This window comes from Lissotriton vulgaris, chromosome 9 (assembly GCF_964263255.1).
Source record: "Lissotriton vulgaris chromosome 9, aLisVul1.2, whole genome shotgun sequence".
In the NCBI taxonomy this organism is placed as follows: domain Eukaryota; kingdom Metazoa; phylum Chordata; class Amphibia; order Caudata; family Salamandridae; genus Lissotriton; species Lissotriton vulgaris.
This window is the reverse complement of record NC_141697.1, coordinates 134,439,295-134,452,449: the sequence shown is the minus strand read 5'-3', so window position 1 is coordinate 134,452,449 and position 13,155 is coordinate 134,439,295. Positions and strand designations below refer to the sequence as shown.

General features: G+C 43.5%; 1 protein-coding gene across 2 annotated transcripts in view; it reads right to left on the bottom strand.

Annotated features, from left to right (window-relative positions):
• Positions 1 to 12,797, bottom strand: part of NUSAP1 (nucleolar and spindle associated protein 1) — a 240,467-nt gene extending 227,670 nt beyond the window's left edge. The window contains exon 1 of one of the 2 annotated variants that reach the window (XM_086937197.1): positions 12,503 to 12,797. In XM_086937197.1, the coding sequence (XP_086793323.1) occupies positions 12,503 to 12,601 (99 nt within the window). In that variant the 5' untranslated portion in view covers positions 12,602 to 12,797. The remainder of the gene's footprint in view (positions 1 to 12,502) is intronic. The other variant, XM_086937195.1, reaches the window with a different exon arrangement.
• Between the last annotated feature and the right edge of the window lie 358 nt (positions 12,798 to 13,155).

The window sequence follows — 13,155 nt, the reverse complement described above, 5'->3', positions numbered from 1 at the left end:
TTCGTCGTCTTGGCCTGTCTGGGGCCCAAATTTATTCGGTGGATTCGGCTATTGTACACTCAACCTACGGCCCACGGCGTCGTTAATAATCATCGGTCCGCCACTTTTTCGCTTCATCAGGGCACGAGGCAAGGTTGCCCCTTGTCGCCATTGCTTTTTGCCCTCGTCTTGGAGCCGCTTGAGGTATGGGTCAGGGGTGATTCGGGAATACGGGGACTTAAGTGGACGGCCTATCACGAGGACCGTATTTCCTTGTATGCCGATGATATCCTCTTATACCTGGCCTCACCTGTGCGGTCGCTGCGGCGGGTGCTCCACATTTTTGGCGCCCACTCTGGCTATCAGATCAATTGGTCCAAGTCCCAGATGTACGAGCTGTGGGGTTTGCCCTGGCGACTCTGGGCTTTCCTATCCCGGTGGCACCTCGGGGTTTTCGGTATTTGGGCATTTTCGTCACTCCTGGCCCTGATACCTTTTTCTAACACAATCTACTTGGACCTCTCCAGCGTTTCAAATCAGACCCTGTGCACTGGAGCTCTCTCCCTCTCACTTTTCTCGGACGCGCATCCCTCTTCAAAATGTTAGCACTCCCGCGATTTCTCTATGCATTATAAAATACCCCTATATGGATCCCGGATTCTTACTTTTCCCAGATTGATGGTTTATTGCAGGGGCTGCTATGGGAGGGCCGTATGCTGCGCATCGCCATAAACAAACTTACCACGGGTTTGTACGACGGGGGCATTGCTTTACCAGATCTCAGACTATTACCAGGCGTTACCTGGCTTTTGGGACGGGGTTGCTACAACAGGGCACTTTACACCAACCCCGTCACCTTACTCTCACAGGCCCTACGGCACGCACGGTCGAGATTTGGCATGAAGTCACCAGACAATTGGGGTGGCACGGGCGCCTGACGGAGGCAACCCACCTGTGGAAGCCCGATGTTTTAGATCATCTGAGCGCCTGTCTAGGGTTCGACAAATGGGATTTAATAGGAATCTCCACGGTCAGAGACATATGGGTTAATGGAAGGCTAAAATAATTCCCGGAACTTCAAGCTAAATATCATCTGGCTCCGTCAGAGACCTTCAGGTACTTACAGATTAATCATGCGGTGTCCTCAGCCCTACCTAGAGACGGTCCTCTCCCTGACTCGTCCCCTCTGGAGGACCGCCTGTTGTTGGATCCCATGGATCGTAAAGCCATCTCACTCACCTACAAGAAGCTGGTTAACAATCGGCCCGACCCGATGTTGAAACTTGGGGTGGGAGAGAGACTTGGGAGAAATGGAAGAGGACATGTGGCGGGACGCTTTAGCTTCACCCCGGGAAATAGCCATTCCTATGCGCCTACGACTGCTCTAGCTCAAGATCCTCGACCAAGCATATTTCGATGCCAGACTCCTGTTCCAGCTAGGTAGGCGCCCGACCCACTTTGCCTTCGACACTGCATTCAAAAGGGTACCTTTTTTTCACACTCTCTGGGACTGCCCACACATTCAGGACTACTGGGCGAGAATTGCCCGCCAACTTGAGAGGGCGGGAGGTAAATCCATTGGGCTGTCTCCCCACCTATGCTTACGTAACATTTGGGGGCATCAGGCTTCGCACAGACTGAACAGACTTGGGCCTCTATGGGCTTCGTTATAGCAAAGCGAAACATTGCCAGACACTGGGGGGGTGGCAACAGTCCCACTCATGGTGGACTGGGCAAAGGACATGGATACAGGCATGGTGGCTGAAAAGGCAGTATTTAAAAAGGTAGAGGTTGCCCCAAAAAATTGACCCAGAGTGGGAGAAACGGGACATATACAGAGTGTTACAAATTGAAAAATTCTGAAACCTGCACACCTAAGTTAATCACACTGTTCAAAGTAACTTACATCAATCAATCACAATTTTTTCAATGGTGCAGATACAGAGGGGACATCTGCATCTCCCAAACGGTGGAACTCCGGAGGGACAGACGGACGATGATGATGGCCCAGTTGACGGCGGAGGTATTGGCTTCTCCCCCTTAGGGGTGACATTCTAGACCTCTCAATCCCCCGCTCCCAGTTGCAATCTATTCTCACCTACTGTAGTATTTGATCTTTCCTCACTGTCTAGCATTGTATTAGGAGTACTTATTGGCGGGGACCCCCGTTCTACCATGGGGTGAATGGCAGGCACTACGTCAAATGTATGCATGTACTGGAGTTTTTTTTTATGTGACTAATCTGTATGTACTGGTCTCCGGTTTGGGTGAAAATACAATAAAAAGTTTAATAGAAAATAAATAAAATAAAAAGAAGAGCGAGCTATTAGAATTGTTTAAATGTTTGACATAGAAATGTAAGTATCATTGTTTGGAAAACATCTATGTAGGCATTTTTTTCCACGTACCACCAGCGAATTCTCTACTCTATGACGATTCATAAGATCACTGGATAATTTTGTATATTTCAACTATTCTACACATATTTGTACATATACTATTTGCGATTGAGCACATTGAGCAGCAGCACTTATTATTAGGTCCTGAAGAAATCCACTACACCTCTTTTGAGAGTTAACAGGCCGAAACATGTCAACCTTCTTTTGACTCCAAAATATCTTCCTACAGCAGTGCCCTGTTTTTAAGTTGGCAGGGTATGCTCAGACGTGAGTCCCTTGCTCACTTTGCCACTGGATTCAAGCAAGCCGGGCTGAAGACGGCTGGAATGCCAGAAACCGATCCTCGGAACCTTGTTTCCGGTCTAGGGAAGGCATGGCTTGGCAGTTCAGGATGGACTGTTCCCATGAGGCACAGGGTCAGACTGATTTGCATATGGCCATGTCTGAACTGGGGTGGCAGAGTGGGCTAAAGAACGGTGATGGATTAAACCCAGATCAGTTGACTGGGTGTGAGTGTTTGATTGGTTCAGATGCTCCGTCCATCACCTCCCTCTTTTGTACCGCGCGGTTTTTAATCCTAGCCCAGGGCCGCATAAATAAAGAAAGCCACGTACCCTGTACCTAGTTTTAACTCTCCCTTTGCTCAGCACCGCCCTGGGCTTATCATGTTAAATTTAGTATACCTCTTTCTACAGCAAAACGTCCCTGAGCTCCTCCCTCTCAGTGAGGAGGAAGTAGCCCGTACCATGACTAGGTATCCTAGTATGAGGAGGTTCCCAATGACTAAGCATGCTACCTATGGTGGGTCAAGGAAATATAGTCTTTTTAAAGGGATACTTTACCATAGCTAGGTGTTTGTTTACAATAACAATTTTAACAGACCAAAGGGATTTTTGCTTGTGGTATATTAATTAAAATAGGGGATTTAACCCTTGCAGGTCTCTAAACCTTCATGAACTATCTTGTGTGATAAATATTCCTCCCAGACAACCATCGACCACAAGCTGGTTTTGTGCACCCCAAATTCCTCGCACTAATGCATGAGTAATGCTTATAAAAACACTCCAGGCCTGTTTCACTGGTAAACTTTCTAATTTTCATTAACACCTGCTCTTTTGCATGGCACTAGATGCAACATATTCTCTATAGGACTGTTGAAATGATCCCATTCTATATGTATCTGCTTAGTACTAGGTACACACAATTACTATCTTAGAATGTATACTCCTAAAATGAAATGTATGTTTGTTTCATACTTACCAAAAACTCAAAAAGATATCCAAAACAATGCACTTATGAGTGAACAAAAATATCCCTACAAACAGCCAAATCTACTACATACACAAGAACGAATCGCAGAAGCCTTCAACTGAAGCAAAACCCTGTTCCAAGTCATAACTCTGAATCAAATCTCAATCCGACCATACCACACCACTTCCAAAGAAAACCTGCAACACCATCAGCAATTTCTTTGTAAATATACATAAAGACAATGCCAATCATCTATTCCCCCACACAGCACTCATAGGTAAGTTACCATAAAAGCATAGCCATTCTATCAAAGAGACCTTGTAAGAAGAAGACATTCTCCCCTCAAGTACCTTAAAATGGACAGCCAAAGTAGTTGCAACTCTTCAACAGAAATACCTTGCCACTCACTAGATCCTCCCAGACTGCGTCAAAAACAGAATACATTCTGCTTATCTCTCAAACCAGGCCTGCTTTTAAACCTTTAGCAGTAAGCCAAAAAATATATACTTGAGTTAAAGACTGCAACATTGTTTATCAGAGGTGTGTGAACCCTTGCCACCTCTTCCTCTGCCTCCTTCTGCACAGCTGACAACCAAGGCCACGTAATTCACATCTTCATAACATCAATGGACGTTTACCATCACAATATCAAATTGCATATTTAAATGTTAAGCAGACACCATGCAGTGCAACCGAAACTGGCAGGGGTGCAGATACGTTTCTTTAAATTACTGAATCCAAGTAAGAATGTGGATGAATGATGTTTCGGCCCACAGCTGGGTAACGTCATCTGAATCAGTATTATTTCTTCCAGTGCAGAAAGGGAGACGCTTTTGCTTTCTTTTTTTTTAAGTGCGTGGAACAACCTCGTTTGTGGCTCATATGAAGCTGGGTAACCTCGTCCGGAGCAGTATTGTCTCTTCCGGAGCACCAGGAGAGACAAGCACTTTTTCCGCGATATAGTGTCCGCCCTATAGAAAACTGAATAAAAATAAACGTGTGCTCCAGAAGCAGTGGTAAAGCCTGAGATTTTTTAGACTGATTGTGGTATGCTATACAAGCACGTCCTACGATGTTAATAAAGGTCACAGTACACAATAATGTGTTTATGTAGCTTCTTAATAACAAATTTACCCATTTGGAAGTGCTGTGCGCTGGCCAATGTACTATTATCCGATTTAAAGCTATTCAGTTTGTCGACCTCCAAAGCATAAGCGGATAAGTTGGCCCTGTAAAAGATTCGACCTTCTGAGCTGGAGGTCACCGCTGATGCCATCCTCATATAGGAACTAGGTGCAAGCGTGGTTAAAAGTACTACCAACACAGCACATACACCCACAACCTTCTCTGTCCAATGAGCACCGGTGGGGCGGGTGGGCACTAGCAGAGGGAGATGTCAGTATTCTTAGACTGACTGTGCCGATGTGTGATCTGAGATGAACAAGTCTGCAATCACGTCACCTGCATGCAAATGTAAGGTCACAGAGCAGGCTTCGTGAGGACATTCAAAACGGCTAAAAAACAAGAGTGTGCGGTTATCGCTGCTTAGGCTTGCAAACAGAATGAAAGATTGTGCTCCTAATAAAATGGTGCGGCAGGATGAAAGCCTTTCTATAATCAAGTCAGTAGGACCAAATTACGTAAAATTCGGTGTGAAACGATTTTCTAAAATACCCTGCAATTCTGTCCCCTCATAAAATAAGATGTCAGTGTTTAGGTGCTTCCCCCGTGAAATGGATCCCAAAAAAATACTGAACAATCCTGCGAGTGGTGTGCGCGCGTCACAGGAGACGTGCTTGCCCGAAACCAAATGACGGCCTATTGGGGTCTATTACGCGCACCAAGCGCGAAATAGACACCATTAGGCCGTGGGCGGAGCAACGCGCCCACCTTTGGCCAATTGCGTGCAGTCTTTTATAAAAAAAGACGCACGCAAAGGCCAATGGGGTAGCACAAAAGGAATCGTACACGCACGAGCGTGTGCGATTTCTAGGTCAGTGCTAAAACCCTGTTTTTCCATTACAAAATGCCTCACGCTGCGCAGCACTGCTTTGCAGTGCAACGCAGGTCGCGAGACCTAAAAATAGTACCGATAAAGAAGTTTGTTTTGGAATGGCGACCCACTAAGAGCAAACTAGGTGAGGAAGAAAATTAATTTTGGGAGCTCAAAGATGAGCTATCTATATCGGAGAAAGGATTTTTATTGAGAGGGCACAGAGTGGTGCCTCTCCATCAGTGGAGAGAAAGAATCCTGGAAAAAAATACATGAGGGGGATTTAGGTATTGTCAAGTCTGAAAGTTGAAGAGTTCATATTGGTGACCTGGTGTGGATTCAGACAAGAAAAAATCTGTAAGAAACTGTGGCAACTGTATGAATGTTGACAAGTCCCTGAAAGGTTTTAGACCTTCTTTAGGTCTAAGAGAAATACCAAAAAGTCCTTGGATAACTTTAGATGTGGATATATATTAGGTCCAGAGGATTTCAGAACAATGTGAAGAAAAAATGGGCTTACCTGCCTCACACAGAGAAGTGATGTGATGGGGAAACTGGAAGAGATCAAGACATGAAAAACTACCATAGATTGGGGGTCTGAAGGGATAGTTTATAGACCGCTAGGTGGGCGTTTCCTAATATAAGCTCAACACTCACTGGCACACCTATAGTCTCAAACATATGTGTATGAAAACATGTAAGTGGTTGTCTCTCTAAACCAACGTAATGCTACAAGTGAAATATGACTGGGGGAGACATTCCTTAAGAATAAGAACCCTCACTCACCCATGGGTGACATGCTTCATCATATGGGTCCTCCTTACCAGTGTGGAAAACCTAGTCAACACTGGGAGCTACTACTTCGATGGTTAAGGAAGGAGCTCAGAGATGTTTTTTTATAAGGGTAAGGATGGTATTCCCATATGTGAGGGAGTTGGTGTAGTGAGGAATGCAGCGCTGTGTGAAGGATAGGTAAGTGAAATTAAAACTATCTAAGTGGATACACTATATAACTTTATTGATGTGTTCCGCTTGACAGGGTTAAAAAGGAAACAGCACAGTGGTATAGATATAAACCACTGTCACTTAATGGTCAACATGTTTCAGCCTATTGATTTGTATTTGTATTTAATTTATTTATAAAGCGCTAACAATCATCCTAGGTAGGATATCACGGCGCTGAGGTTTGGTGCTGAAGGGTACGGTGACCGCATTGATTACTGATTATTCTGGTTTAGGGAAGAGTAGTGTCTTTAATTGTTTCCTAAATGATAAGAGACATTCTGTCAGTCTGAGATTGGGATTGATCCAAAACATAGTATCAGCGGCTTTCTTCAGGACCAGATCAAATATGTGAAACTGCTGCTGCAAAAATGCGTGACAACTGATAAGTCTAATAGAATAAAGTACATTTTTGTAATACACCGGTATTCCTGCTTTGTTTGTTGGTCAGGTCATACCCAGGTATCTAGAATAAAACACCACTAGCAAAAAGAAGAAATGAAAAGAGAGACATACATACACATTGTTTAGTTAACATATGTATTGTGAAGCAAACTCAATTTATTTGTCGCTAGTTACTAGTATAATAATGCTTACACATAGTAAGGACTTACCCTCATTAGTAGGAAAATCCTGCCTCACCTCTACCTGGCTGGCTGCTCTGGGAGGAGGCCCCGCACTGCAGGGAGAAAATGTAGGTGCTGAGAGGGTACACCATAAAAACTACCAAAACCTAAGTACTACAGCAAAACAGGGTATCAAAGCTACTCCCAGGTACACTTAATGCTGACCCAAGATGTATACAACAATGAATCTAAAGTGTAGGTTCAGTACTGGGGAAAGTATACCAGTCTCACTAAGGCAGAAGACCTATTCAGGGTATTAAACCTTCTAAAACGTAAAAAAAGGGTTACGGGAGTGATTAAAGCCTCAAGGTCTTACCTGTCCGTCGGTACCTCGTTACTCAGTAGAGCTCGCCCCGGGAGGTACCGATCTGAAGGAAGACTGTTCTTTAAGTAGCGCACTGCTTAATTCCCGGCAGCTTTGTGTATGGGTCCTGCCGTTTAAGTCGTCTCAATAAGCGCCTGTATGGATTCTGCGCATGCGTCGAGTAGAGTGGTAATGCCCTGCGCATGCGCGATGAAGCAAACGGATTCCAGTGCTTCTGTGCGAACTGCGCATGCGTCGGGGAAGGCCCGCGCATGCCTAATACTAAGAACACGAGGTAAATGTTGAACCTAGTGTAACTCCGTGAAATCGGACATTCTGCGCATGCTGTGGCGCCTGAATTAATCTGAGAACATTGTAAACGTAGGTGTGCTTTAGTAAAGAGTACTTGCATGAAAGAGAGAGAGACACTCGGTAAAGGTACTATTCAGAGGAAAAACACCAAAGATTGAGAGGGGGCCATAGCCCTCATAACACTTACTCTGGGGACAAATACCTATAGAGCCACGTGTAGAATGCTCTATTGTATGATTTTTAATGTCAATGAAGGTCAGTTTCTGATAAATAAAGATAGATTATGTCAGGGAGATGGCAGAAGTAAGGGAACAGTATAACTACCAGTTTTCTATCTCTCATACGACATAACAAAAGAATATGATTATGTATCACTAATAGTCACATACCCCTGAAACAATGTATAAAGGGCTGTGAGCTACAGAACATAGTAACTACCAGATTGTTTAGAGATTAGTATATAACATCTATTAAGGATAAATATATGTATTTATATATCACTTTCTCTCACAACTTACAACCCAGTGAGATTCCTGATGAATACTTATCAAGCCATACAGATAGTTCATCATATCGATACCCATGGTATGTCATCATTCAGACCTCGGGTGTCTGTTTTCAGTTTATACACCCACTTTTGTTCTTTACGGAACAAGAATTTTGTGGGGTCTGTCAGATGAGGGGGTATCCAAGGTTTTTCCAAAACCACCCAATGTAAATCAGTATCAAGATGTCCTTTATCAATGAAATGATTGGTCAGTTTGGTTGACCGTTTACCGCATCTAATAGTGCTTTTGTGCTCTTGGATGCGGATCTTGATTCTTCTCGTAGTCATGCCCACATAGAGGAGTTGACAGGGACACCATATCAAGTAGATCAAACGAAAACTATTGCAATTTGTGTGTTTCACTATTTTCCAGGGGTGTGGTGTACCGTAAAGAACAACAGTGGGTGTGTAAACTGAAAACAGACACCCGAGGTCTGAATGATGACATACCCTGGGTATCGATATGATGACCTAACTGTATGGCTTGATAAGTATTCATCAGGAATCTCACTGAGTTGTAAATTGTGAGAGAAAGTGATATATAAATACATATATTTATACTATCTCCAAACAATCTGGTAGTTACTATGTTCTCTAGCTCACAGCCCTTTATACATTGTTTCAGGGGTATGTGACTATTAGTGACACATAATCATATTCTTTTGTTATGTCGTATGAGAGATAGAAAACTAGTAGTTATACTGTTCCCTTACTTCTGCCATCTCCCTGACATAACCTATCTTTATTTATCAGAAACTGACCTTCATTGTCATTAAAAATCATACAATAGAGCATTCTACACGTGGCTATATAGGTATTTGTCCCCAGAGTAAGTGTTATGAGGGCTATGGCCCCCTCTCAATCTTTGGTGTTTTTCCTCTGAATAGTACCTTTACCGAGTGTCTCTCTCTCTTTCATGCAAGTACTCTTTACTAAAGCACACCTATGTTTACAATGTTCTCAGATTAATTCAGGCGCCACAGCATGCGCAGAATGTCTGATTACACGGAGTTACACTAGGTTCAACATTTACCTCGTGTTCTTAGTATTAGGCATGCGCGGGCCTTGCCCGACGCATGCGCAGTTCGCACAGAAGCACCGGAATCCGTTCGCTTCATCGCGCATGCGCAGGGCATTACCACTCTACCCCAACGCATGCGCAGAATCCATACAGGTGCTTATTGAGACGACTTAATCGGCAGGACCCATACACACAGCTGCCGGGAATTAAGCAGTGCGCTACTTAAAGAACAGTCTTCCTGCCGATCGGTACCTCCCAGGGCGAGCTCTACTGAGTAACGAGGTACCGACGGACAGGTAAGACCGTGAGGCTTTAATCACTCCCTTAACCTTTTTTGTACGTTTTAGAAGGTTTAATACCCTGAATAGGTCTTCTGCCTTAGTCAGACTGGTATACTTTCCCCAGTACTGAACCAGCACTTTAGATTCATTGTTGTATACATCTTGGGTCAGCATTAAATGTACCTAGGAGTAGCTTTGATACCCTGTTTTGCTGTAGTACTTCGGTTTTGGTAGTTTTTATAGTGTACCCTCTCAGACACCTACATTTTCTCCCTGCAGTGCGGGGCCTCCTCCCAGACCAGCCAGCCAGGTAGAGGTGAGGCAGGATTTTCCTACTAATGAGGGTAAGTCCTTACTATGTGTAAGCATTATTATACTAGTAACTAGCGACAAATAAATTGAGTTTGCTTCACAATACATATGTTAACTAAACAATGTGTATGTATGTCTCTATTTTCATTTCTTCTTTTTGCTAGTGGTGTTTTATTCTAGATACCTGGGTATGACCTGACCAACAAACAAAGCAGGAATACCGGTGTAGTACAAAAATGTACTTTATTCTATTAGACTTATCAGTTGTCACGCATTTTTGCAGCAGCAGTTTCACATATTTGATCTGGTCCTGAAGAAAGCCGCTGATACTATGTTTTGGATCAATAGGCTGAAACATGTTGACCATTAAGTGACAGTGGTTTATATCTATACCACTGTGCTGTTTCCTTTTTAACCCTGTCAAGCGGAACACATAAATAAAGTTATATAGTGTATCCACTTAGATAGTTTTAATTTCACTTACCTATCCTTCACACAGCGCTGCATACCTCACTACACCAACTCCCTCACATATGGGAATACCATCCTTACCCTTATATTTATTATATTGTTTTGTAACCTATGAAATTGCCTATCTTTTGAACTCCAATAAAAAATTATGACACAAAAAAAATAAACATCTCTGAGCTCCTTCCTTAACCATCGAAGTAGTAGCTCCCAGTGTTGACTAGGTTTTCCACACTGGTAAGGAGGACCCATATGATGAAGCATGTCACCCTTGGGTGAGTGAGGGTTCTTATCCTTAAGGGATGTCTCCCCCAGTTATATTTCACTTGTAGCATTACGTTGGTTTAGAGAGACAACCACTTACATGTTTTCATACACATATGTTTGAGACTATAGGTGTGCCAGTGAGTGTTGAGAGATCAAGACACTCCAAAGATCTCAACCCCTTCCATTTCCCCATTAATGTTTAATTCAAACTCGTTTTCAGAGCTAAAGTATTTTCTGTTCTTTTTGTTTACAAAAAAGTGCTGTTCCTCATTTATACTGCTAGCATTGACAAATCTAATAGGTCTAACTTTTTAAGGCGTTATGCCTGGACACAATAACAGAAAACACTGGTCAGGTGACACGCTGCGTGAAGCACGGGATTTTAGTTCACATATTTTAAGGCAGGTCCTCTTCTCTTGTAAAAGAGTGCTATCATGGTCACCCCTTTTAGAACACCACACACACCTTCTCCATCTCACTTAAATCACTTCCAGTAATAGGAGGAAACCAGAGTATGTCATAAACTTGGTCCCAGAATAACCATCTCTCAGGTCAGCACGAGGCATAAACTAAGCCCAGATCCACGTACACCTCAAGAGACAAGGCTGACCATCTCGCCAGTCTCCCTCAGCCCCAAATCAAGTCCTGCTCCATCACCGATCTAGCCAGAGGTCGAGGGGGAAGAATCAGAGGGGTACAACACGCCCACACTTTTTTTTAATTTATGAGAAAACATTCCCCTACTTTTGGTGAAAAGACAATTTTCCCGGGACGTTTAATTCCGATAGTTTAAATGAATAAACTGAAGTGCCATTCAGGGAGTCTCCTGTGCTGAGAAACCGAAGGCGGGACTACATCTAAACAATAAACAAGCCTTTTAGCAAGGGTACCTCCTTGTCGGAAAAAAGGCAAATATGTGCATCTGGTTAATCTGCAAACGTGAAGGGTGCTTGGGAACTGGCGTTAATTAATGCATACACTTAACTACAAAGATTCATTCTTTTTGAGTGGTACTGCAAGAGAGTTACCAGCTGGGCTGTGAAGTGCCTGCTTTTAAGGGACACTGGGTATTACTAATTTCTATATTTTGGAAGTACCATTTTATCTTATTGTTGTGCATTTTGTAGCAATGTACATTGTGCTGTGTGTAATGCAAGTTTAAAATAACGACTTACATATTCACAGTGCTTTCGGTCTTAGAGTGGGACCTCATAGCACTAAACACACACAACCAAGATGTAATAGTTCTGGGGCTCTCTGTTAAGACCCAAACCTCTGCAGTGCATAACCTAATAGAGGTTTAATAATGTATTATAGTGCATTTCTTACAGATTAACTTTTTTTATTTGATTCTCATTTAAACTGCGCGCTATTCTGAAACTACCTGCAGGTGACAGAGGGAAAAAAAACGTACAGAATATTTTTTTCCCACACCTTTGACCCCACGCTGACTGACTCCGCCCCCACTGCATTCAGTATCAGTTCCTATACTTTTTTGAATGCACTTCGACCGCTGGATATAGCTCGGTTGAGTCCTTCGACACGAATTCTGAATTTAAACTTCTATGTCAGTGGACACCATACAGCTAAACTGACAACTCATGCATGAGTGTTTACTTTTTAACCTGGACTGGCATGGCAAAGTTAATGACAAACACTCAAGTGTCTCCGGGTGTACCTTGTCCCCGTTCCTGCTAAAACAGGAGGCGCTATAATCCCCTTAGCCCCAGGCTCCTTTACCTTCAGATTCGCCTTCAGCCCCACCGTTTTCGCCAGTCTCTGCAAATCCGCGTACTTGAGAGAGTCCAGCTCTTGCACTGTGGGCACCTCCATCTCCATCGGCAGTTGCAAACGGAATCAGAACTACGGTGCACAGACAATAGTGCTAGATGATCCAAGTATTAACAACAGCAGCACGCGCCTCTAAACTCGGCAAATTGCAATTTGAATATGCGCGCCCAGCGACAGCTTCGCCCGTTACTGTACAGCCACCTGCGCCCAACCAACCACAAATGGCCGTCGCATAATCAGCTTCACGATTGGAGGTGGGCAGAAGTCTAATGTCAATGACAGCCAATGGATGGTCACAAACACAAAGAAAGGGGCGTGTTTTCCGATCTAACAAATGAAAGGCGATTTCCGAGTCCAGCTGAGTGACGAAAAAGCCTACATGGCTGCACAAAATCTGTTGGTCTCTCGAGTTCAGTTAACTATTAATGCCACGTATTGAAATACCGGAAGGAAACTCATTGTGACGGTTTTGCGACTAAGAATTACAACAAATAAATAGTTATGGTATTGCGTGTGATGATTTATAAATCGCTACACCTTGGCATCTTTCCACAGGAAATTGGAGGTGAATAACTATTCTTTTCACAAGAAAACTTCGTGAA